We start from the raw sequence: 27,647 nt of genomic DNA on the forward strand, positions 1-27,647 counted from the left end.
ATTAACTCTTCTGTTCTCACAAGTCACATGTTTTCAGTGGAAATCAAAGAACACTGAATTGTAATAGGATCTGTGTATTTTTTTCTTGTCGGTATGAATTACAAAATAAAGAAGATACATAATTAATAGGTAGCTCTATTGGCTTAACCATGAAAATACAATAAAAAAGATTATGGATCCCTTGATTTTGGTTGCAACGGTCTTCTTCTTTGCTGGCATTGACTTGTGCAATCTCTAAGTAAGAAAATAAGGTAAAGGCTTATCATTATGTATTATTTTATTTACTTTGGATTTCTAACATCACAAAGGTTTGGAGTTTCATGCTACTTGTTGTTCTCAACGAATCATGAAGGCCCGGGCTTGCTACTTGTTGTTACGACTCATTGTGATTTGGTTTGAGTTGCTATGTGAATCACACAAGTTCGATTCTTGGTACTTGTTAGTTTCCTTTTTTTTCCCTTGCTATTAACCTTTTAAAGAAGCCATTAACAATTCTTGGTTGTTGATTATTTTGTGACTGATTAGTAATGGATATGGATTTTATTAATATAGAAAAATATTTAAAGGGTTTTGTGATGGATTCCGTAGGAGATCTATTAGAAAGTTGTCAAAAACAGCCTCCGATGGATTTTACTCGATCAGTTATATCTTAATTTTCTTTTAGTCAATAAACTCACACAGAGGCACGGTGAACTTTTAAGGCTATGATGCCAATATATATAATTAAAAGAAAGAGTTTAAACAATAATGGTAAGTTCTTTTATAACCCATTAGGATCTCTTTATATATATATATATATATAGAGAGAGAGAGAGAGAGAGGTTGCAAGCATGAGATATAGGTATTACAATATTAACTCTTCTCAAACTATGATAACGATTCAACCGAATATATAAATATAATAATACAAAGATTACATTTATCCTAATGCATGATAGGTATACTACATGCTGAAAAGTAGGCCTTCAAAAGAAAAAATAATTTGAGGCCACTTCCATCCAATTCCAAAGCCAAACCGTTAGTAAAAACTGAGAGAATTCATGTAGCAGCAGTTGTAAGGTGTAGTATACATCCTCCACTATAATTATCAGAGACAACTAGTAAATCCACGCAATCCAGAAGCAACACCGGCAACATATGAACAAGAAGACGCCGCTGGTTGACTCCCGTATTTGAGGTTAACATCCTTTAGCCGGATTCCACTGCATGGCTTCCCTTTGGTACAATCAAATTTCACTGCCACTCGTGTTGCTGATGTTCCGTGTACATCCTCATACACCACGTTGCTGATCTTCACTCTGGAAACATGGTTGGGGCAATTCGCATTGTTTGGGCAGTAATTTGCATCTATTATTATAGGGTTTTGCACGTTCACCATTGTTGAATGCTGGAAAACAACATTCTTCACAAACCCATTGCTACGCCTTGCCCATGTTTTTATCCTCACACCATTCTGTGTACCTATAAACGTTGTGCTTTTTACGGTTACATTCTGGACGCCGGGTTCTTGCAAATCCCACCCTAGACTCCCAATGCTGCACGCAAGAATTGAGTGCATGATCAATAGCTAGATAACTAGATAGATCGATCCAATCATACATTATAAACCGGAAAAGAATAAACAATTATACAATTGCAAGTCTTGGAAGGGTGGGTACCTTATACCATGACCAGGGCCACATACCACCTTCTCTATCCAGAGATTAGAATTTCCTGGCCCAATTGAGATGCAATCATCTCCTGTCGCGATTTTGGAATTCAAGACGGTCACACCTGTTGATGATATTAAATGGATCCCGTCCGTGTTTGGACTGAGCCCAGGTGCCACAATGCTCACTCCTTGTAGTTTAGCATTGTTGCATGCATAGAGCAGAATGTGAAACATTTGGCTGTTTAATGACCTCAACCTATTGATCACTATGTTCTGGGAATGGTAGATGCCAAGTGTCTGCAACATATATAGGCATGATCAATATATATATATATATATATATATATATATATAGTACCAGAAGAGATGGTAATCCAGAAAAAAATGACATTATAATTAAGATATCACAATAATACCGTAGCTCCTTTAGGACATGTCTTTACAGAGGATTTGCAAGCCCATAGAGGAGCACCTTGAGCATCTATATATATATATATATATATATATATATATATATATATATATAGTACCAGAAGAGATGGTAATCCAGAAAAAAATGACATTATAATTAAGATATCACAATCATACCGTAGCTCCTTTAGGACATGTCTTTACAGAGGATTTGCAAGCCCATAGAGGAGCACCTTGAGCATCAAGTGTTCCACCAGAGATGGTAACACGGTTAACCCTGTGGAATTTAATCCACACTTCTGCATTACCGATAGCATTATAACTAGAAGGAGCCACCAAGGTACCATCTATGTTGATTGTGATGGCTTTGCTTTTACACGTATTGAAGAGGTATGCACCCGCCTTAACATCGAGCGGGGCTGGTCAACCCACAAGATATAGACAAGAGGCTTGGAATCAGGATGTCATGAAGACACAAAGCCAAAACCTATGCGCGTGGCGCACATCACATATGCTCACGCATATCACATATGTTCACGCATCACATATGCTCACGCGTATCACATATGCTCACACATCACATATGCTCACGCGTATCACATATGCTCACGCATCATATATGCTCACGCATATCACATCTGCGCGTGGCGCATCTGCGTGTGGCGCGTATCACATATGCTCACACATCATATGCTCATGCATATCACATCTGCACGTGGCGCATCTGCGCGTGACGCATATCACATGCTCACGCATATTACATATGCTTGCGCATATCACATCTGCGCGTGAGAATAAAGAGAAGACCTCGCGCATCCCCAGGATAGGCGCATATCACACATGCACATAATCAACCACGTCCTTATCCAAATCAGGATAAGGACAACCATGATTGTGCTCATCAGACAACCTTCCAGAAGGTATCCTTTAAGGAATAAAGAATATGCTGATGTTGACAGCTGCCAATGAAAGGTGGACAACTCAGCAAAACCCATGTGCTACCACGTGATTGCACATGGGTCAGGTGAAATACCTTGGTCAGAGAATAATCAATGAAAAAGCACCAGGTGTCCTAAGGACATGTGGCGCGAAGCAATAGGAGGAGGCCAAAAAGGCCCTAATTGGATCTGAGCCCAATCATTGGAAACCCTAACACTATAAATACCACACCACCTCCACAAGGGGAGGTAAGCAAGAAAATACACTCTAAGTCCTTACTCACTTTCAGATTATTATTATCTTCTCCTACAATATCTTATTCTCACACCGGAGGGTTACCCCAAAGAGGACCCCTCTGTCCCTTTCTGAGGGGTAAGTTCACGGTGTTGCTCGTTTTGTAGGTGGAAGAATTCATACTCCGGGAAACCATCGGTGATATAGCACATTCATACCCGAGGAAAGTTGATCGTCTACCAGTAGGTCGATCCACGCTTCTTCATTGGCGCCATCACCTGTTACAACGGCAACAAAATCACTATCTCATCAGTTCTCTCTGAAAATCTTCACCATGGTTTCCGGTGTTCGAAACATCGATCAAGTTCTGGAGGATAATGAGCTTGAGGATGTTAATGAGGGACAGTAGTTTCTGAGGGCGCCGCGTGATACTGCGCGCACCACCAGTAACCATCCCTTCATCACAACACCTCATAGCCAGACTGAAACTCCTCCAGACGATCTCACGTTCCAAAATCTGACTGGTGCAAAACAAAAAGGACCAATGGGTCCGGAAGTTGAAACCATTGACCCTAAAGAATGGCTCATAAACGAACAACGGCGTTTAATGGACAAATACAATGAGCTGGTCAAACACAAAAAGTTAGCCGACTTAACACAAAGGCTCGCATTTGATAAACAAACCATTCAGGGAACAACAAAAAGGGCGCGCGCGCCGGAAGATGGTCACTCTGTTCACACCGAACACGCTGATGTTAGTGATGAGGAAGAGGTTCACAGCATGAGGAAGACGCGAGATACTCATGCAGGAGGTTCACAGCTCCGCGCGCACATGAACATAGCGCCTGGAACCAAAGCCGATCTAGATCTATACACACCGTACAACCCACAAGCGAGAGGGCAAGTGGACGTAACCACACCATATAGGCCAGCCATCTTGGTGAAGCATTCAAAATTCACCGAGCGCATCGCGAAGGCTCCCATTCAACACAAAACCAAGATGCCAAGTGGTCTAGGCAAGTACGATGGTACAACAGATCCAGATGATTTCTTACAAGGTTTTTACAACACTGGAAACCTAGAAAGCTGGACGATGCCAAAATGGTGTCACATGTTTGCTCGCTGCCTCACGGGCGCAGCGCGTGTCTGGTTCGAAAGCTTGCCGACTGGACAAATCGATGGGTTCGAAGAGCTATTGGAGAAGTTCCAGGCTCACTTTGTACAGCAGCGCAGACACACGCGCGACCCCGATGACATCATGCACTGCATGCGCAGGAATGATGAAACCATTGAAGACTACATAACTCGTTTCAATCAGGAATCTCTTGCAATTGGAGGTATCACTGAACAACTCTTGCGCGTGGCCTTTATACAAGGTGCGCGCAGTGATCAATTCCGCAGAGCTCTCGTGAGCAGAGATGGCATGCCAACCACTTGGGCTAAGCTTATGGAAGCATCGCGAGTCTTCGAGCGAAATGAAAAACAAATTGCCCAGGACAGAGCAAGAGATAGAGGGCATCAAACAGAAGCACCACGCAACAATGAAAGGAAGGGCAAACAAAACTCCGTATGGTCCAGGTTGCAACAAACCAGTTATTCTCCCGCAGAAAAGCAAGCGCAACCAAGTTCACCCCAGCCCCAAAAAGACATTCGTAATCGCGGAGAAGGTGACAAGAGGGAAGGCGGCAGATAGCCTAACAGACCTCTGCCAAGAATATGGACTCCCCTCACCAAAACGCCTTCGCAAGTGTTAAGCACAGAGAATGTCCAGTTTAAAAGCCCCAAGCCATTACTCCATAAGGGACCACCAAACAGTGGCAAGTATTGTGAATTTCACAAGTCTACAGGGCACAACACCGATGCATGTCACCATTTGAAGGATGCGATTGAAAGAGATGTGAAATCAGGCAAGTTGGCTCACCTGGTGAAAAACCCAAGACCAGAGAATGAACAACCAGATGGAGCCTCAGCCAGTAAAAAATTCAAAAGAATATGTGTAGCTGAAGGAGGAAGGCAGGGGCAAAGTTCGAGGAAGAGAAGCGCGCAAGTCCAAGGGGATTGGCGCGAGCAACAAGTAATCTTCCCAAGAATCAGAGGAGGCCCGTCTATCAGCAGTCCTCTAGTCATCACTGCACACATCGCTCATTATGAGGTGTCAAAAGTCCTGGTGGACACCGGCAGTGAATCAGACATCATGTATGAGCAATGTTTCAGGAAGTTGGATCCAGCAGACCAAGCAAGGCTTGAAATTGTGTGTGCACCAATCTCGGGTGTCTCAAACGAAATTATTCACCCCCTAGATCAGATACAATTCGAACTAACTATGGGGGATGAGAAACACAAGCGAGCTGAAATTGTCAACTTCTTGGTCTTGCCCACCACTTCATGCCACAATATGATCTTGGGTAGAGGAACGATTGCCCAATTCAACGCCATACCGTTACCAGCGCACGGCGCGTTGGGGTTCCCAACACCAACATGTGTAACATTTGTATACCGAGATCATTTGTGCGTAGTAACAAGTATACCGCGTGAAGGGAGAATGAAGCTTCCAATGGCAAACAACGCGCCAGAGGAATGGATTCTCAACCCAAAATTCCCAGAACAAACAATCACCATTGGAGCTACGATATCAGATGACACAAGGGTGAGAATGAAAAGATTGCTCACAACGTATATGTCGGTCTTCGCGTGGCAACATTCTGATATGACTGGGGTTCCGCGAGACCTGGCGCAGCATTCACTCAACACATTCAAGTCTGTAGAGCCAATTGCTCAAAAGAAAAGAGTCATGGGGGATGAGAAGACAAAGGCCATGAATGAGCAAGTAGAAGATCTACTGCGCGCAAATATCATCCGCCCAATACGATACCAAACATGGGTAGCCAATCCTGTGATGGTAAAGAAGAGCAATGGGTCATGGAGAATGTGCATTGATTTCAAGGACCTCAACAAAGCGTGTCCAAAAGATTGTTACCCCCTCCCAAACATTGACGCGAAGGTGGACTCTGTGGCGCCATTTAAGCTCAAATGTTTCCTGGATGCCTATAAAGGCTATCACCAAATTCAAATGGCACCACAAGATGAGGACAAGACTGCCTTCAGAACTGACAAGGGTGTTTTCTGTTACACAAAAATGCCCTTTGGTTTGAAGAATACAGGAGCCACTTACCAAAGACTCATGGATGCTGTTTTCAACGAGCAAATTGGAAGAAACTTAGAAGTCTACGTGGATGATTTGTGATTAAAAGCAGGGAGGAAAAACAAATGCTCAAAGACATCGAAGAAACCCTTTGGCGCCTAAAGGAAGTAAACATGAAGCTCAACCCGAGCAAATGCACATTCGGCGTAGAAGAAGGGAAATTTCTCGGTGTAATGGTCACCAAGGATGGTTTCAAGGTGAACCCAGAGAAGGTGGAGGCTATCCTTGACATGCCCTCACCATCCACCATGAAGGAAGTTTAAAAGTTGAATGGTAGATTGGTATCAATTAACAGGTTCCTAGCGAACCATGCAAGCAAATCTACCCCATTCGTTAACACATTGAGAAATTGCTTAAAGAAAAGCCAATTCAAGTGGACGCCTGAGGCCGAGCAAGCTCTCAGTGAGATAAAAGAATGTCTGATAAATCTGTCTGCGCTCACAGCTCCACTACCTGGTGAAACTCTAACGTTGTACCTGTCGGCAGGAGAGCGCGCCATTGGCGCAGTGTTGTTGGTGGATCGCAAGGGAATCCAAACACCAATCTATTATGTAAGTCGGGTGCTGACAGATCCTGAGACGCGCTACACCATCATAGAAAAGTTAGTTTTATCACTAACACATGCGTCGCCCAAGCTTCATAGATATTTCAATGGTCATCCCATTGAAGTCCTGACTGATTACAACATCCAGCAAGTCTTGCAACGTCCCGCGCTCTCAGGAAGGCTGACAAAATGGCCTCTGGAATTAGGGGAGCACACGATCACCTACAAACCTCGTCCAGCAATCAAGGGACAAGTCTTAGCTTATTTCATTGTAGAAATCCCTGAAGGAAAAGTCGAAGAGGCTCAGCGTGAAGTAGACCCTCTGCAAGCCAATAATGAAGAAATTGTTTGGAGATTATTCACTGATGGAGCTTCAAACAACGAAGGGTCCGGCGCAGGCCTTAAACTGGTGGATCCAGAAAGTCATGAGTATACTTAAGCAATCAGGTTGGATTTCAAGAGCACCAACAATGAAGCTGAGTATGAAGCCCTGCTGGCTGGTCTGCGCATCGCGCACAAGTTCGGAGTTAAAAAGCTAGAGGCTCATGTCGATTCATACTTGGTAGCAGCACAAGTCAATGGCCTTTATGATGCCAAGGAGAACACTATGCCTCTGTATTTAGAGCAGGCGAAGAAACTCACCGAGCATTTTGACTTCTTTAGAATCATACATATTCCGCGCAGTGAAAACAAGTCTGCCGACGCGCTGAGCAAGATGGCATCAACCAGCTTCGATCACTTTGGCAAAGATGTCAGGGTGGAAGTAATGAGCAACCCGTCGGTGGGAGCGAAGTCTGTCCTTGTAATTCATACAACACCTTCATCATGGATAACTCCATTAATGGAATTCTTGAATGAGGGAAAGGTACCGGACGATCGCGCACAGGCGAGGAAGATAAGACACAAGTCGCAGAACTACGAACTGCTTGATGGTACGTTATATCGACGCTCTTATCTAGGACCGCTCATGAAATGCCTGGATGCTGAGGAAGCAAGCTATGTGATCAGAGAGATACACGAAGGAATCTGTGGAATACATGCTGGCCCGCGCATGGTGGTTGCCAAGGCAATGAACGTAGGTTACTATTGGCCAGGCATGTACTTGGACGCGTTAAAAGAGATCCAAAAATGCAAAGCGTGTCAGAGCTATGCGCCAAACACCATGCGGCCAAAGAACAACTTGATTCCGGTGACCTCCGCATGGCCTTTCCACAAATGGGCAATCGATATTGTGGGTCCCTTACCACAAGCGCAAGGGCGAGTAAAGTTTTTGGTAGTGGCAGTAGACTATTTCACAAAATGGGTTGAAGCCAAGCCACTAGCAAAAATCACAGCCGAGGCAATGAAGCAATTCATTTGGAGCCACATCATATGCCGTTTTGGCCTGCCAATGGAAATTGTGAGCGACAATGGCAAACAATTCACTGACAGGAAGATATCCAGTTGACTCAAGGAATTGCGCATCAACCAAGTCTTCACTTCAGTATACCACCCTCAAGGGAATGGCCAAGTGGAACGCGCGAACCAAAGCTTGCTGAATGGACTGAAGAAAAGGTTGGAGGGAGAATCCCATGCATGGGTCGAGGAGTTACCTAATGTCCTGTGGGCGCACAGGACATTAAGCAAAACTGTAGGCTCCCTGGACGGATCACACGAGATATCTCGGTCTACTCAGGTGCGGAATCCCTGCGTAGATCGTTACGAGCGTAGAAAGCAAACCAAACAAACACACACGAATAAACCGAAACACGTTATATATTAATAACTGAACTCACGTGATATGAATCACTGATACAGACTCTCGTCCTCACGTTACAATAAACTCGATTAACCAAAACGACTAACTTAGAACCAAGCCGTAAGCTTGTATATAAATACACGACAACTTCGCCTGATATGTTCAGGCGAAGTTGTCCATAACTTCGCTTGTTCAACAAGTTCACCTAGGCGAACTTGTTAACAACTTCGCTTAAACAAAAACATAAATAACATTACAGACTCGATTACAGACACTAGACTATGAACTACTGACATTTATGCACCAACAGACTCCCCCTTGGCAGTAGCTTCATATCTTGATCTTTAAGCACTTGTCTTGTAATCTTCACGCATGCACTCCTTCTCTAACACATACCGTGACTACTCGCTGATACTTCCTCGCTTCGTCTTTCCAAGCAGGAATATAGAATATCTTCTTTTCATTCAACACTTGCAGATCAGCTTTCGATAAGTTAACAAGATGCATCGGATCATACACCCTCAGCACTTCTTGTTCGTCTTCGTCTTCCATCACGGCTTCAGCAGTCTGGCAATCAACATACCACCATTTAAGATTCTTCAACACATCTTGAGGCATAATCTTCATTGGAACCTCCTTAATGCATCGAATCGGTTTGTACTTCATTACCATCCATGGCTTGCCATCTGCTCTCATTCCCCTTTCTTTATCTTCCACTAGCTTTCCCTTCTGTGGCTTTAATAACTCAAACTTCTTCTCTTTTATGCTTTCTTTCCACACGATCTTCCCAATAACCCTTGCCATGTTGTCGTCGCTTCTATTGATCAGCCCCAATCTAGCCAAATCCTTCACCTCACATTCAGGCAATGTATTGAGAGATCTCAACGTTCTCTTAAAATACTGAATCCCATCAAAACGTTTCACCACAAACAACTTTATCTGTTCATCATATAGCCAACAAATAATTCCTTTCTTCGACTCAGCATAGCCTTTGATATTATAACTCTTCTTGAACATGGTTGGAACAACAGGCTTCTTAGTTTTAATAAACCAATGAGCACAGCCTTCCTTCCACCTAGGCTGCTCCTCCCACTCAGTCTCATCATTTTCCATCTCAGTACCCATATCGGCTTTCTCAACATCTGGGATCTCGTGTTCAACATTTTCTTCAATTATTTCACCTTCTTCAATCTCATCTTCAATCACAATCTGTGCTCCAATCCTCTCAATCTCCGCAATAGGCAGCACATCATCATCAAACATCACATCATCCTCTAGCATATCATCATCCAATTCTTTCAACGCATCGATCACATCATCATCATCATCAACCATCACCACCTCATCACCACCAACTGCACCTGCAGACTCCCCCTGAGCTGTGGAAGTCCCAAGAGCTTGAGTAGTTCTTGGCAACTCACCACCTGCACCTTTCGGTGCATTGGGATCATCGTCTCTATCAAAACGCTTATTCGTCCTTAACTCGTCGCCTCTACAGCCTGTCTCCCCCTGAGATGCCAAGAACTTCTTCATAGCATCTATAATTCGCCCATGTTCAACCAGGAGGGACGACTGTAGTTGATTCTCTGCTACAAGGCGTTGAATAGCCTGGGTCTGGACAAGATTCACCCTTGATTGTTCAGCCACGACCCGTTCAAGTGCAGCTATTCTCTCCGAGTCTGAGAGGGTTGCATCGAAATCAAACCTCATGTTAGATGTATCTTGAGTATACTCAGCTGGGATCTCGAATGTAACCGGGATATCAGAAGCAGTTGTGGACGTAACCGCAGGTGGTATCGTGACCGACAACCCTGCAGTTGCAACGACGGTAGACTCTACAAATTGTGCCACCACCTCTGAAGGAGTAGGCGTTGGAGGTGGTAACGACACAATCTCCGGAGTCGTCGTCTGTAGTGTGATGGATGGGATGCCGACAGCTGATGTAGCCACCACGAGAACATCCGCGGCACTTGTAACCTGTACAGAAGTAGGAACAATCGACATACCTGACAGTGCGGATGGAGTGAACCGTACAACTCTTGAAGTCTCTCCAGCTCCCATACCTGCACCTGTCCTTTCACGTCTTGATCGTCTAATCAGCTTGTGGATATCTTCTTCTTCTTCTTCTGACTCACTATCATCCACCGTCCTCTTTCTCTTCCCTAACGTTCTCTCTCGTGTCACCAACATCCTTCTCGCCTCATCCATAACATCGTCAAGATCTGAGTCAGCCACCGTCGTAGCTGCTCTAGTAACAATCACTTCCCGAACCTGTGCAGCAGAAACCTGCACCTCTTCTTGTGGATCAAAACGGTCCATGTCGAAGAATCCTTGGCCGCCAAATGCAGCATCAAGGTCTACATCCTCCTCAGCCGACACAACAAGCACAGCAGGTACATCTCGAGTTGCTCCTGCCTGTTGTGGTTGAGGGTCTCTATACTCATCCCCCCGAGCTGGCACATACCCCGGGTTTATTAAGAACCCAAAGAGTGGAGTATGCCTTGGAAGAAGTTCAGGCTTGCTCCTCGCACTCGAAGTACGGCATTGAGCAAAGATACGTTTGCTCACACTCTCCACGTATCGTATTGGGCGTCGTTGAGGCAAATTTGGAGCCACATGGTTCAAGATCATCTGGATGAATCTTGGATACATTATGAACCACTCACGAGCCATCGCCCTCCTCTGTCTGTCTATCTCATAAAAGACCATCTGACTAAAGCTATAACGTTTGTTATAAGTCAGAGCAGTCATTGCTGACTGCATGGTCGCACCCATTCCGTCAGTACCCGTCTTCCTCCCAGACATACACACAATCATGACGTGCATGAGGAAGCGCCACTGATCTAGAAGGAAACCCTTCCTCCTCTGGGTATCACCTAATGGACCAGAGTAGCCCATTCGGAGAAACGCTCCATCATGGAACGGAGCCACAAACTCTGTAGGGTCATCCCTAGTCTCTTCACCGAATCGTAAAGCCACCCGTATCTGTTCAGATGAGAACTGAACCTCCTGATTGTTGACGGTTGCTCGCATAACCGGGGGCTCAACGCGGCAATCGTATTCCACCGTCTGCCAGAAATCCTCGATATTGGGTAAGGATATCGGCAGAGTCGTCGTGATTGCGTGGAATATCCTCGAGCGAATGAGGAATGTGATGATCTCACGGTAGTCTTCAACTCCGCTCGCTTCCGGGTCTAAGGTAATGTACATATTGTGACCCGGAAAAAATTGCCTCTGGTTATCTCCGTCATCGCCTCCAGCACCTCCAGCACCTGCTACTGCAGCCATATCTGCAACAAACGAACCAAGTTAGATAAACATTAAGGCGTACCACAAGTTCGCTTGTTACCATGAGCGAAGTTGTGATAAAATCTGTATAGGCGAAGTTAAAGTTGGGGCGAAGTTGGGAACAACTTCGCTTCATCTTTAAGTTCGTCTAATAATTAAAAAATTAAAAGGTCCAGGCGAAGTTAATGACAACTTCGCCTCACTACAACATCGCCTCAGGCGAAGTTGAGCATCAGGCGAAGTTACGGATAACTTCGCCTAAACCTTAAGTTCGCCTGAATCTGAATCGGCGACAGTGAGATCGATTCAAACATCGAAAATCTGGTGTTTCGGCCAATTTAGACGATTAAGGAGACTAAAACACATGATAGGAAAGTAATCCGGACGATCAGTTTGCTCATGAACACGTAAAACAAGTTTTGAAATCGGGTATAGGTTTCGAACGTCCGAGGTCGTTAACCGGGTGTCGAAACAACCTAGGATTAACAACATCGAACATCGAGTATAAGATATAGAACCCAAACACACCTTGAATACTGATTGAAATCGGAAAAAAGATAATCGGATGAAAAACGGATTAAGTTCGCTGTGATAATCGAGGATAAGTTCGCTGATATTTCAAATAATGAACTGATGACCTTTTAAAATCCTTATATAGGGGCGAAGTTATACAGGCGAAGTTACGGTTAACTTCGCCTAGGCGAAGTTATTCACAAGTTCGCATGTTTAACAACATCGCCTATATTTTACAAAATCAACCCTTATAATTTGAACATTTTGCAATTAACTTTTAAAACTTCCCTTTAAGAATTAAATAACACGATCAAGTCCAAGTAACCAGTTATAAAAACATAAACTACCTAAGTACGAAAAAACTTTTAAAAAATTAAAGTACAAGGGATCAAATTTCAGTCTCGATAGGGACTACCACGCTTTAGAAAAGATCCGAACAGGAATCATACTAATTACGTGACTGTCACATAGATCCGTGTTTAGCTGTATTATGACATATAGAGACAGGGTGTAAGCAGGTAATATACTTAAGATGGTTTTCATCGTTTATGTGATACGAGTTAGGTTCAATTAAGCCTCAAAATTTAAGTGGGCAGCAACTCAGAGATTATGATGCCTCCTATCTATTCTCAAAGCGTATTTGGCTTTCCCCAAGTCACCCCGAATTGACTTCGACCCTTAGTGTCTGATTAAGTTTGTAATTACTCTTCTTCTGCTTCCCGTTCTCTTTCTTACTCCATGATTAAGAAGTCTTGATATGTTGAACTCTAGAATGTTTCAATAACTCATAAGTGTTTTTTTTTTTTTTTTTTTTTTTTTTTTTTTTTTTTTTTTATGATAAACATTTACATAGACTTCAGAGTAGTAACCAACTGCAAGTCCCGAATCTGGATCACTGCAGTTTCTTGTAACGCTATCTTCACGGGAATCAGAACACTTACGGGCTCGTGTATGACTGGGTAATCGCTTTTCTGCCTATCATTCGGAAAGATATATATGAAGACATGCAAAACTCGTAAGGAGTTTCCACGTAAAATCAAGTGGTTTTAGTTTGTATCACATCTACTTTTACGCACCATAAAAAGTTACCATGACATACAATGACTGTCCTAAAGCCTTTTAAGCCTAATAACTTCACTAGTTAAGCACACAGAATCAGTATATCTATCATTTTCCAAGGTTGGATCAATTGTCTGTTAAACATAGCAAACGAACTTCTTACGAAGTAACAGACTTGAAAAATAATTTCATTTCCCTTAAAGAAAAATTTTTGACTTCAATCGCCCCGATCAAGTCAAGTCGTCAGGTTAACGGCTATCCCGAAGATCCAATGGATCAGCTGGACCGACCACATACTAATATGTGTCCTTCTAACTACGTACGATCGACTAATTTTCAGCGAAAGAATGAAAACTCATCATAAACCGCCCCGGTCACTTTCAGTCATCTGGTTAATGGCTATCCTCATATTCTACAAGTAGAATTGAGGACCAAACATATCCTAAGACATGTCCTTCAAACTGTGGTAACCGACATACTTTTAAGCGATAGTGACGTGTTTTTTTTTTTTTAAATAAAATAACTTGAAAAGCATGGTTACTCGGGATTGATCATCCCATTCAACTCAATAAGGTTTTGAAATCTCGTTTTGTCAAACGCTTTAGTATATAAATCAACGAAATTATCAAGCGTATCCACCTTTTCAAGCACAATCAGTTTCTTCTCAGCACAGTCCCGTATAAAATGATGACGTATGTCAATATGTTTAGTTTTACTGTGCTTCACGGGATTGTTAGTTACTGAGATAGCAGCTGTGTTATCAATGCAAATAGTAGTAAGTAAGAAATTCAGACCATAGTCGCGCAACTGTTGTTGAATCCAAAGAACCTGGGAGCAGTAGTTGGATGCTGCCATGTATTCTGCTTCACAGGTTGAAATTGCGACCGAAGTCTGTTTCTTGCATTGCCACGACACCAATCTGCCACCAAGAAACTGACATCCTCCAGTTGTTGACTTCCGACTCTGATTGCACCCTCCATATCAGAATCTGTGTAAGAGACTAGCTCCAAGTCTCCTCCTCTCGGGTACCACAACCCCAGCTTCGGCTTGCCCTTGAGATACCGCAGTATCCTCTTTGCACCCTTCAAATGAGATTCTTTTGGATTTGCCTGAAAGCGTGCACAAAGACAAACAACAAACATTATATCAGGCCTAGAAGCAGTTAAGTACATTAAAGAACCTATAATAGCCCGATACTGAGTTGGGTCCACATCTGCATCACCGTCTGACTCAGCACCCAATTTGTGATTGACGCAGATTGGAGTGTCGAATGGAGTGCTGTCCTCCATCTTGAAGCGTTTGAGCACATCATGGACATACTTGGTCTGATGAATGAACATCCCATCCTTCTTCTGATCAACCTGCAATCCTAAAAAGAAAGTTAGTTCACCCATAGCACTCATTTCAAACCTTTTCTTCATGACGGCCTCAAACTCCTGACACATGGAGACTTTAGATGCAGCAAAGATAATGTCATCCACGTAGACTTGCACCAGCAGGAAGTCACTTCCTTCTCTCTTAACGAACAACGTGCTATCAATCTTCCCTCTTTCAAACCCATTTTCAAGCAAGTAATCTGATAAAGTTGAATACCAGGCACGAGGTGCCTGATGTAGTCCATACAATGCCTTGCTTAACTTGTACACGTGATCAGGAAAGTCTGGGTCAGGAAAACCCGGAGGTTGCTCAACATACACTACCTCATCAACTTTCCCATTCAGAAACGCACTCTTCACATCCAACTGAAATACCTTCATCTTCTTATAAGCAGCGAACGCCAAAAACAATCTAATGGCTTCCAACCTTGCGACAGGAGCGAACACTTCATTATAATCAATCCCCTCTTGTTGATTAAAACCTTTAACGACTAGCCTCGCCTTGTTTCTTATGATAATCCCTTTCTCATCTCTCTTGCACTTAAACACCCATTTTGTGCCTATCGCATGCACATGCTTCGGTTTTTCAACCAAAGTCCAAACTTCCATTTTCTTGAATTGAGCCAACTCTTCTTGCATAGCTTCGACCCACGAGCTGTCCTTGAGAGCCATTTGATAATTCTTCGGTTCAATCTGGCTGATAAAGCAGGTGTACAAGCATTCGTTGATTATGCCTGTCTCCTTGATGCTTGTGTAAACACAGGTGTGCTCATTCAAGCTACGTCTTGTTTGTACACCGGAGGACACATCACCAATCACATTCTCCAAAGGGTGATCTTTATGAATTCTCGTGGTCGGAACAGAACCGACATGCAAATTGTCTTCCAACTTAGAAGAGAGCTCGTCAATGGTTGTTTCATGCTGAGAGTGAAATGGATTGAAAAATTCTTCTTCAGTCGAGGCAGCAGGGGTATCGATAGCATTTGATGAGGAAGGTTGACATTTATCGATCAGCTGTCTTTGCAATAGGTTTTCTTCCTCATCAAGGATCATCTTCGTAGCAACTCTCTCTTCTTCTTCAGCAATATCCAAATACGGTATGTTAAAAGACTTAAAAAGTTTAACATAGTCGAAAAACTCCGCAGGTCCGTTGCTTGGTTTTGGCGGTTGGTAACTTGTGATATCGGTGTTACACACCACCTCAACCTTGCTGGTCGATGTATTGAAGACACGTCTGTTGGGAGTCCCAACAACATAACCGACTAAGATTCCTTCATCGGCTACTTCACCAAATTTAGAATTTGTCTTCAAAATCGAACAAGGGGACCCGAATGGTTCAAGACCACTCAAGTTGGGCTTTCTCCCATGCATTAGCTCATAACACGTTTTACCAAGTCTTTTAACAGTTAAGACTCTATTCAGAACATAACAGGCTGTAGCAACAGCTTCAGCCCAAAACACCACAGGAAGCTTCGAATCAGCCAGCATAGTTCTGGCTCCTTCAATTAATGTTCTATTCTTCCTTTCAGCCACTCCATTCTGTTGCGGTGTATACTGAGCGCTGTATTGGTGTTCAATCCCTCTCTGAAGGCAGAAGATCTCCATCTCAAAATTCTTGAACTCCGTTCCATTGTCACTCCTGATGAACTTAACCCTTTTATTCATAACGTTCTCAACTTTGGTAATCAAATTCTTCACCATCTGAGCCGTTTCGTCTTTTGATTTCAGGAAATACACCCAGAATATCGTGAGTAGTCATCAGTGATCACCAAGCAATAAGAAGTTCCTCCTAGACTTTTTGCATTCACGGGACCGAAGAGATCCATGTGAAGCAACTCCAGAGTACTGGCAATTGAATTGTCTTTCTTGGTGAGATGGGATTTCTTGTGCTGCTTTCCCTTCTTGCACGCTATACATTTATCTTCAAAATTGAAATTTTTCAAGGGAACGCCCAGCACAAGTCCATTCCTGACAATGTGGTTCATCTTCCGAAGATGAATGTGCCCCATTCTCCTATGCCACAATTCGGACTCTGATTCACTCGCTTTTGTCATAAGGCATGATTCTGCCGTGGCCATTTCAGTTGATCTCATATCCATAATATATGTATTTCTTTCACGTGGAGCCTTCATCACAATCCACTCCTCTGGTATCTGAAAACCAGGTTTCAACACAATCGCCTCATTCTTTGTAAAATGAACGGTGTACTCCTTATCACAGATCTGCGACACACTCAGCAGATTGTGCTTCAATTCTTCTACAAAGTTAACCTTCTCCAAAGTCATCTTTCCGTTTGTCACCGTTCCCATTCCAGTAATCTTGCCACCACTTTCACCGGCAAAGCTCACTCTTCCTCCTTGAACAGGTTTCAAATCGTGTAACAAGTATTTGTTACCCGTCATGTGCCGGGAACAGCCGCTATCTACAACCCAAAGATTGTTGGCAGCCCTGTTCAACTGTTCCTGCACAATAAAGCAAAAGATTAGAATTTAGGGACCCAAGACCAATTGGTCTTGGATCTATACATCCCAAACTTTGGCTTTCCAAAGTTAGTATCTCGTACATTCCTGTAAGTCCTATTAGGAAACCTCCTTGAAGATTGATTGTGAGGCCTACCAAACCTTTGTGAATTGAAAGAATTATAACTTGTGGTTTGGTTATTAGCAGTGTAAAACTGAGATTTGTTTCTATGAAAACCTGAATTAGTCACATTTTTGAATTTTAAGTGGTTTTCATTTTTAGCAGCATGATAATTACTATTAGGTTTATTCTCAGCTTTAGTAGGCCTTACACCTCTGAATCGCTGTTTCAGAGGGCAATCTGCAACTAGGTGCCCCATTTGATTACACCTAAAACAACACCTATGTTCAACCTTTTTATCAACAGGTGTTTTAGATGTCGAGGCTATATTACCGCCCGTTCGTCTCACATATGGTGGGACGTACGGGTTTAGTGGAGTACTCCTTTTATTTGTTTTACCTTTTTCTCCACTCTTGGGTAACACAACCTCCTCTTTTGCCTTACCAGACTCGGATGACTTATCCGAATCTGACGAGACTGGACTTTGATCAGAAATTTCAACACTTGAAACAGGCGAACTTGTTTCGCCTCTACTAACATTTGGTTCTTTAACAGTTACTTTAATTGGCACTGTCTGAGCAACCTCAAAGTCAACAGATTTCTGAACACTAGGGTTAAAAGTGTAATTGTGATTGTACGGTGGTGGAACCTCATGATAACCGATTCCTCCCCTCTTGACAGAGGAACCTTGATCACTAACAAGGTGATCAAGAATAGCAGAGGAATTTCTGAACTGCTCTAGTTTTCGATTCAGTTCCACCACTTTCACCTGGTGGTCAGCAATCTGTTTTTCTCTCTCAGCAATTAGTTTGGTCTTTTCTTCCAAAACTTCATAGCTTAAATCAATCACTTCAATTTTTTCAGCAAGTTTTGTTTTTAGACTTTTAACATCTTTTTCACAAGCTTTTATTTTAATTTTATAATTATTTTCTCTTGATTTAATAAAGTGATGATCTTCTTTTAAAGTTTTAAACTCAGCATCCAAACTAACATACTGATCAGTTATGGTTGCTAGTTGCTCAGACAAGTTCTCACATTTTGAACAAGTTGGTTTAGGACATACCTCGGAGAGCTAATCTTTAACATCTGCCATGAAAGCTTTTTCTTCTCCGGTAACCTTCTCACTTTCTTCAGTTTCAACCTTCGCCAAATTTGCCTGCTCAAAAGTTTCTTTAGACAGCAGGTTCCAGTTGTATTCACCATCTTCTCTGGACATCATCGCACTATAATCTTTAGAACCTCCACTTTGCTATGTAGTCCTGCCCTGACTTCGTTCTACACGCTCATTCCTGCATTCCTTTGCAAAGTGACCGTTTTGTTGACAATTGTAGCATCTCACCTTTGCCTTGTCAAACCCCGGCTTTCCACCGACAAACTTCCTTCCCGTCTTTCTCATAAACCTTTTTACTCTTCTCACGATCATGGCCATTTGCCATTGTAAATCCATTTCTTCCATATCGTCAGCATCAATCTGATCGTAATCTTCATCCAACATAGCTGGATCAACAATCTTCCCTTGAATGTAGTTCTCATAGGAAGCAATGAAAGAAGCATAGAGACCAAACTGCTCTTCAGCAGACTTGACACTCATAGGCATCTTGGAGTAGTTGTTGCTGGGAGAACTTGGAGAGCAACTACTCTTGCTTACCTGGGGTTGAGAACCACTCGATCCAGCTGCTACATAGCAAACATCCCCATTTGTGTTAACTGACACATGCCCCTCATGTGATGAGTTGGGGCCCGACTCTCCCTTTGTGTAGTAGGCAGCAGATTCAGTCTTCGATCCTGAGCTAGTGTTGACTTTAGCTCCATACATACCTGGATCTTGAACCTGATCCATAGGTGGCTCTTTTCTGACCATGTTAAGCTCAAAGGTTCTGAGCTTGTTGACTGCCGTTTCAAGATCATATGTGGGAAAGTCCTTGTCTTCCCTCATCAGCACAGTGTACATCTCCCATTTTGGTGGGAGAGCATCTAGAAGCTTCTCAACTATTTCTTCTTCTCGGTAGGAAATTGAATAGTTGCTCAATTCAGTCATCAGATGGTAATATCGAGTGATAATATCATCTAAGGATTCATTCTTCAAATACTTGAAGACTGAGAACTGGGTTTTGAGCAATTTTATCTTTGAAGCACGGATTCCTACATTCCCTTCAAATCTGTTCTCAAGAGCTTCCCAAAGCTCTCTTGCTGACGTATACTTTCTGAACGTATGAAGGATCTCTTGAGGAAGAGCCATAGTAATAGCAGCATGAGCCTTGCTCTCGGCCTCATACATCTTTTTCTCTTCTTCTTCCATTTTACTATATTTTTTAATTTGATCACGACCTTCATACTCCATAACTGGTGGAATATAACCATCATGGATGCATACCCACATCTTCGCATCCTGGTATTTGACGTATTGTATGAACCGATCCTTCCATGCAACGAAATCGGTTCCCTTCAGCAATCTTGGGGCCTTGGTAGTTGACCCTGCTTCAACTTCCATCTTCACTAACTCAGAGATGTTGATCGACGACATCTTTCCCGAAAAGTAAGAAACCTGAAAAATTAAGAAAATTTTTTTTTTTTATATTAAAGTACTGTAGGCGAAGTTACGGATAACTTCGCTTGCAGTAGGCGAAGTTGTAGAGAACTTCGCTGAAGAACTTCGCTGAAGAACTTCGTGATAACACTGCCGATTAACTTCGCTGATTCTTAACTTCGCTTGAGGTAAGCGAACTTAAGAGGTAGGCGAAGTTGTAGAGAACTTCGCTTGAGTTAGGCGAACTTGAGAAGGTAGGCGAAGTTGTGGATAACTTCGCTTAACCTTATATCTTCGCCGAAACCCTACGCACAGTGAAGGCAACTTCGCCTGATGAACACGGAAGATTTGCAGATCTGTAAATCGGATTTTAACGAGGTTTTTGACGGTGTAAAGGCTTGAACACAATGGTAGGAGGTAAGAATGATCAAAAACACAGAAAACACGTCCCGCGAATAGTCGAAACGGGACGATTTCTACACCCGCGTGAATATCCCGAACCACACAATCGAGCAAATGCTCTGATACCAATTGTAGGCTCCCTGGACGGATCACACGAGATATCTCGGTCTACTCAGGTGCGGAATCCCTGCGTAGATCGTTACGAGCGTAGAAAGCAAACCAAACAAACACACACGAATAAACCGAAACACGTTATATATTAATAACTGAACTCACGTGATATGAATCACTGATACAGACTCTCGTCCTCACGTTACAATAAACTCGATTAACCAAAACGACTAACTTAGAACCAAGCCGTAAGCTTGTATATAAATACACGACAACTTCGCCTGATATGTTCAGGCGAAGTTGTCCATAACTTCGCTTGTTCAACAAGTTCGCCTAGGCGAACTTGTTAACAACTTCGCTTAAACAAAAACAAAAATAACATTACAGACTCGATTACAGACACTAGACTATGAACTACTGACATTTATGCACCAACAAAAACCAGCAATGGCGAGTCCCCGTTCAGCCTAACCTATGGAACGGAGGCCATGATTCCAGCAGAGATTGGATGCCCATCCTATAGGGTGCTCATGATGAGTAAAAAAGACAACGAGCAAGAAAGGAGGTTAGATCTCAACTTACTTGAAGGGCGCAGAGAGGCGGCTATCATCAGTGAAGCCAAATACAAGAAAAAACTAGAAAAATATTACAATCAGCGCGTGAAAGAATGCCACTTCAAGAAGAATGATTTTGTCCTTCGGAACAATGAAGCTAGTCGCGCGATACCCCCGGGAAAGATGTCCCCCAACTGGGAGGGACCTTATCAAGTCTCGGAGGAATTGGGAAAAGGCGCATACGCTTTAAAAGATTTGAATGGAAAGAAGATCCCGCGCACATGGAACGCAGCGCAGCTTAGAAAATGTTTCATGTAAAAATTGTCAAGTTTGTAATCAAGGCTTTTTAAGCCATTATGAATAATGATACGCGCTATTTTCTCTTAATGTGTGTTCTATTACCTTTTGCATACATGTTTCACACTCCTTTATTAATTTTGAGCAATATGACAACATTGTATTGACATCAAAACTAAAAATAAAACGAAGTAAAACATACATGCGCGAGCTTCAAGCTCAAACGCGTTAATGAGTTTTAACTCTAAAACGTCAGGGCTTTAGCCAAATAATATGAGCCTTAGCTCAGGGCCTTAGCCCAATAATATGAGCCTTAGCTCAAATTACTCACAACATCCATCCTACATGCTGCGCAGCTAGACCATAAAAATACCTAAGCACAGCTAAGGCAAAGCACATGCCAAAACATAGTTGTTAAGGTCTCAGGTCGAGGTCGCGCATGGGATTGTAATGGATATTAGAGTAACACATACTGACACGTAAAGGCTAAAAACTCCCTATATTAAATGCGCGATAACGTCGCGCAAAAGAGGAATAATGAAATGCCAAGGCACGTGTCAGCATAGTCAGAATATTGCAAAATAACTTGAAATATGACAAGGATTAAGTAAAATAATTTCCTTACAACCTTGTTCAAGTTTCAATGTGCAAGCATATCTTATATTCAACAAGCAAACACATGCAATATAAAGAGACGAATTGGAAATGCGCAAGATGCGAATAAGGGAAAACAAAATTTCATTCCAAAACATAGAAGTTTACAAATTTACAAAATGATGAGATAAAAACTACAAACAAAAAAAACATGAAGGGCTTTTCAAGTCTCTATATCAACATCAGCCTCTTCATCGCCCTCATCATTACCCCCTCCCTCAGCATCTGGCGCAGCCCGCTCCTCGTCATCTCCAAACTTACCATAATCAAGCTGTTCGTCTTGAATGGAGTCGTCTTCTATCACGATAGTGTCAGGAGTAGGTCCTTTGGCCACGCCAGAGCCGCTAGCAGAGGCAGCATTGCCCGCGCCATCATCGCTGCCACCAGTCCCTTCACATTCGTCAAGTAATTTCTTTAGCGCGCCAAGATCGGGCTGGTCAGCAAGCGCGACTATCTGCAAGTCACAAGGAAAAGTATGAGTACAAAAGATTAGGAAAATAAGTCAAGGTAAACTCATTAAGGTTAAAATACCTGCTCAAGGATGGGAATCGGAGTATTCAAGTACTTCTCCCCAACCTCGGCCATGTCAGCGCAGACAACGTCGAGCTGATAAGGGTAGTCGGATGGGTTCTTCTTCAGCATGCTATATTCATAGCCATCCTTAAACCCTTCAGCTCGACCCACCAAGCGAAACGCAGCATTGCAATCCATCACAAGGGTCTGAAACTCGTCTGAGTATTTCATCGCGTAAGCGCAACGAGTCACACCCTGTGAAACTAGCCATTGGCGATCCTGCGCGAGGGAAGAAACAGACGTCTCAAGAGCAGGAATCTGAGAGTTTAACAACTCAACAGTTTCCTTGGTCTGTTTTAGCTCTTCTCTGTCGGACGCTGCTGCCGCCAAGGCCTCATTCCTTTCCGCTCGTGCAGCATCGAACTCTTCTCTGTTAGACGTTGCTGCCGCCAGGGCTTCATCCTTTTCTGCTCGCGCAGCTTCGAGCTCTTTCTTCAGGCGCGCAACCTCACTCTCTAATAAAGATTTGTCAGTGTTAGCCTCCACAAGAGTTTGATCACACGCCTCTGCCTCCAACTCCAAGTCACGCGCTCGGCGCGCGTACCTGGCCGCATCCGCCTCTGCTGCCTGCAGCTTCTCCCGCGCAGCCTGCAGCTCATGCCCGCGCTTCACAAAGGCAGCGTTGGCACTTGCTCGGTTCTCGCTAAGTTCTGCTTGGAGTTTCTCAGCTCTCTCTCGAGCGTCAGAAAGATTCCAAGCAGAAACCTTAGCCTCTTGCTTGGCCTCCACAAGGGCATCACGCACTTTTATATAATCATTGCGAAGCTCTTGGGAGGCAGCAAAGAACGCAGACCCAGCAAAAAGGTGGTCGTTGAGCAAGTCCACGCGAGCGCGGTCCTCCTGAAACCTCCTTTCAGCCGGAGGCACAGAGTGAGCCCAGAAGTCTTCACGCACGCCCATGGATTGAAATGAGCTATCCTCAGTAATATTCCATCTCGGGCAGTATATGTGATCGGCTTCCTGCAAACACAAAGCAACGTTTAAGTCATCTAAACACTAATCTGGAAGTCCGCACAGCGGAGCAAAACAAACTTATACCTGCGGAGAGCCGGCAGAAAAGTCAGCGCCAGCCCCACGAGAAGAAGGCTGCGCCACGAAATCTCGTGGCGCTACAGGGCTCGCGCGGCTACCATCGGAATCTTCAAAATTGACCTCCTCATCATCCTCTGTAACAGGTCTTTTCTCCTGAGACTTGGAAAAATCAAAAACAGTCTCGCGAGGAGGGCTGCGCGCAGGAGGAGGTGAGGGAGGCCTTGACGCCGCTAGATCAGCGCGAAAAATAGTCTCCTGCTCCTTAGTAATCCCAATGAGAGGAGATTCAGTGCTTGTCGGAGCAGGAGCAGAACTAACGGCGCCGGCGCCGGCGCCAGCAGTGCCGCCAGCAGCTTGTGTGCCAGCTATAATTCCTATGAAAAAACCAACAAGGAGAAATGATTCATGACTTGATCTAAAGAAAAAAAATCAGAAAATCAAAGCGCAATAAATACCTTGGCGCACCGCCGTCCGCGAATTGAGCATCGCCATGAAGTCCATTTTCCCCCTCTTCGAAGGTACAACAGGGGACTTCAAAGCAACCTTCGGCGCAGCCTCGGTACCTTGCTGCGCCTGAGGTTGAGCCACCAGAGTCGCCGGCTCTACAAACATTTGAGTGAGCAAAGATTCATTAATAACTCTATCGGAATCACGCTCATAAAACCACAAAATATAAACAAAGTATACCTGTTGGAGAAGATGAAACAGCAGGCGCAGCGCCGCTTTCCTTGTCCGCCGCGCGAAGAGATGAGGTGGCAACACCATACCTCGTGTGGACAGGAGGATTGCCCACACCTCGAGGCAAAGAAGACGAGGAAAACTTGGAGGTAAACCCCTTGGTTTTCTCAAGTCCCTTCGCTTGGGTAGGAGGATCCTGGGCAACAGGGGCATCATTTTTCTTCTGTTTTTTACTGGCCCCTGCGCCAGTTTTGCCTTTAGCTTTACGCTTGAGTTGTGGCGCCTCAGCTTCTTCCTCCACCTCCTCTTCCGCAAGCTCCAGCTCATAATTCTCGAGCGCATCTACAATACGTGCAACAGAAATGTTAACCAAATTTGGTATTCTAAAGGCATAAGCATAAGTACAAAGGCTTACCAGGCGCATCGCTGTCAAAACAAAATTCTAAATCTACAGGGATGAACATATCATCGAAGCGATCGGGAAAGCAACTTCCCCAGCGCTCAGCGCGACAGAGCCGCCCTCCATATGCTCGTCATAGGCGGCATGGACGTATTCCTTGCTTACTGCATAAAACAAGACAAATGATATCAGCAAAGCGAATTATATTCGCGCAGAAATAATGCAGTGAGCTAAATAACTCACCTAAGCCATCAACTTGGATGACAGGCTCAGTCGCGCTGTCGGTCCACCTCTTGCTCATACCAACCCCCACCAGCGCCTCCTCGCAAATATTCTTGGCGGGGGATGGTTCAGCAGTTAACTTGTTAACCCATGCGCCCGTTGGGTTCTTAAGAACATTCTCATCCGCGGGCGCAGAAGTGATCGCGCGCATGGTCATGCGGATGGGAATCACACCAGCCTTAATATAAAAAAAATTTTCAGACCAGTCTTGAAGGCTTTTGAAGGAAACAGTGCAGCACTTAACCTTCTGACTGCGCGGTATGAATGAGAACCAAGAATCTTGGATTTTTGGCTTGTAAAAATATTGAAAGCGCCGAGGGGTGGGCTCCTCGCACTGAGCTTTGCACATGAACTCAAAATGAGTCATGCGCACTAGTCCACAAGGATGGACTTGGGATATGTGAATCCCATAAAACTGAAGCAGCGCACCCATAAACCTTGTCATCGGGAGACGAAGATTACAGTGAGTGAAAAAGTGGGAGTATAAAGAGATATAGCCGGAGGGCGGATCTGCCGCCGTTTGCCCGGCCGCCGGAAGCAGACAGCTGTACTCAGGGAGAAAACCCTGAGAGGCAATGAGATTGTCGAAATCAGACTGTTTCAGTTTGCAGAGAATCTCATCCCATCTCTTCACTGTTTTGCTCTTCCCCACCTCCTCCGACGAGGCCTCGGCAGCCCGTTTTCCCTTGCCGGTCTTCTTCAAAGTGGACATAACTAACGATTTTACACGGCGTTTGCTGGGGGAAATTGTGGTGTCTAGGTTATCAGACATACAACTGTGAATCAAACAGCGGTTACTTCAAGAACGGAAATCTGGAAGCAAAAGACAAAGGCTCTTAATCGGAATGAAAATTGAAGAAGAAAGAGCTCTGAAATAACAATGAAGATGAAGAATAACAACTCAAAAGGCTTGCTTTTATAGGCCCAGGAGAGAGAAAGAAACAGGTACTGATCAGAGTTCACGCGCCCCCACTCGCAGGTGCAGGCCAACATGAGCGCGACACGTGTTCCTGACACTGTGTGAGGAGACATGAAAGGCCACTGTAGCACCTCGAGCACACGAAAAGTCTGACACATGACGTCTCCATCTCTGACGCATGTCAGCACCAACCAACCAAGTACATGGACGATTCATTTCAACCAAAAGGATAGAATTTCGCGCAACGCAGATAGGAGAAATAAAAAAAAAAAAAAGAAAAGACAAACCCTATTAAAAGAGCAAACTACTAAGTCTAATATCTGTCTTACCTCGCTCGCGCGAGACAAGACACACATTAGACTGGGGGGCTTGAAGAGGTATGCACCCGCCTTAACATCGAGCGGGGCGGGTCAACCCGCAAGATATAGACAAGAGGCTTGGAATCAGGATGTCATGAAGACACAAAGCCAAAACCTATGCGCGTGGAGCACATCACATATGCTCACGCATATCACATATGTTCACGCATCACATATGCTCACGCGTATCACATATGTTCACGCATCACATATGCTCACGCGTATCACATATGCTCACGCATCATATATGCTCACGCATATCACATCTGCGCATGGCGCATCTGCGTGTGGCGCGTATCACATATGCTCACACATCATATGCTCACGCATATCACATCTGCGCGTGGCGCATTTGCGCGTGGCGCATATCACATGCTCACGCATATTACATATGCTTGCGCATATCACATCTGCGCATGAAACATCTGCGCGTGAGAATAAAGAGAAGACCTCGCGCATCCCCAGGATAGGCGCATATCACACATGCACATAATCAACCACGTCCTTATCCAAATCATGATAAGGACAACCATGATTGTGCTCATCAGACAACCTTCCAGAAGGTATCCTTTAAGGAATAAAGAATATGCTGATGTTGACAGCTGCCAATGAAAGGTGGACAACTCAGCAAAACCCATGTGCTACCACGTGATTGCACATGGGTCAGGTGAAATACCTTGGTCAGAGAATAATCAATGAAAAAGCACCAGGTGTCCTAAGGACACGTGGCGTGAAGCAATAGGAGGAGGCCAAAAAGGCTCTAATTGGATCTGAGCCCAATCATTGGAAACCCTAACACTATAAATACCACACCACCTCCACAAGGGGAGGTAAGCAAGAAAATACACTCTAAGTCCTTACTCACTTTCAGATTATTATCTTCTTCTACAATATCTTATTCTCACACCGGAGGGTTACCCCAAAGAGGACCCCTCTGTCCCTTTCTGAGGGGTAAGTTCATGGTGTTGCTCGTTTTGTAGGTGGAAGAATTCATACTCCGGGAAACCATCGGTGATATAGCACATTCATACCCGAGGAAAGTTGATCGTCTACCAGTAGGTCGATCCACGCTTCTTCAAATACCGGCAAATGTGACCGCAGACGCAATCAAATACCTGCCAGTGGGCACGTAAATGATGGCCGGATTAGTGGAAGCACAGGCCAGATTCCATGCTTTTAGGAATGCATTTTTCGATTCTAAGCGGCCATTAGCTTTTGCTCCGTAAGAAAGGACGTTGTATGTTGCAACCTTTGCGGATGCATATTGTAACTGTAGAAAAAAGAAGAGTACTGGAACAACCGATGTGATAAGTTTAATGAACAT

At 43.9% G+C, this 27,647-nt stretch overlaps 1 protein-coding gene across 1 annotated transcript; it reads right to left on the reverse strand.

The window, feature by feature from the left end:
- Positions 1 to 1,076: 1,076 nt before the first annotated feature.
- Positions 1,077 to 27,647, reverse strand: LOC143619405 (polygalacturonase-like). Its single transcript, XM_077091345.1, has 4 exons — positions 27,411 to 27,647; positions 2,240 to 2,464; positions 1,659 to 1,948; positions 1,077 to 1,535 (listed from the first exon to the last, which is right to left on the reverse strand). Exons 1-4 carry the CDS (start codon positions 27,645 to 27,647, stop codon positions 1,088 to 1,090), a joined length of 1,200 nt encoding a protein of 399 aa, XP_076947460.1. The 3' UTR covers positions 1,077 to 1,087.

This window comes from Bidens hawaiensis, unplaced genomic scaffold (genome assembly GCF_021521415.1).
Source record: "Bidens hawaiensis isolate Kalapana, Puna unplaced genomic scaffold, B.hawaiensis_p1.1 tig00002438_1, whole genome shotgun sequence".
Taxonomy (NCBI): domain Eukaryota; kingdom Viridiplantae; phylum Streptophyta; class Magnoliopsida; order Asterales; family Asteraceae; genus Bidens; species Bidens hawaiensis.

What these genes read in the sequence shown, in the direction of transcription:
- LOC143619405 (XM_077091345.1), bottom strand. Translation starts at nt 27,647, where the DNA reads ATGTTCATTAAACTTATCACATCGGTTGTTCCAGTACTCTTCTTTTTT. An exon ending in TTGCGTCTGCGGTCACATTT is followed by an intron (nt 2,465 to 27,410) that starts GCCGGTATTTGA and finishes CTCGATGTTAAG; the next exon opens with GCGGGTGCATACCTCTTCAA. An exon ending in CATGTCCTAAAGGAGCTACG is followed by an intron (nt 1,949 to 2,239) that starts GTATGATTGTGA and finishes TATATGTTGCAG; the next exon opens with ACACTTGGCATCTACCATTC.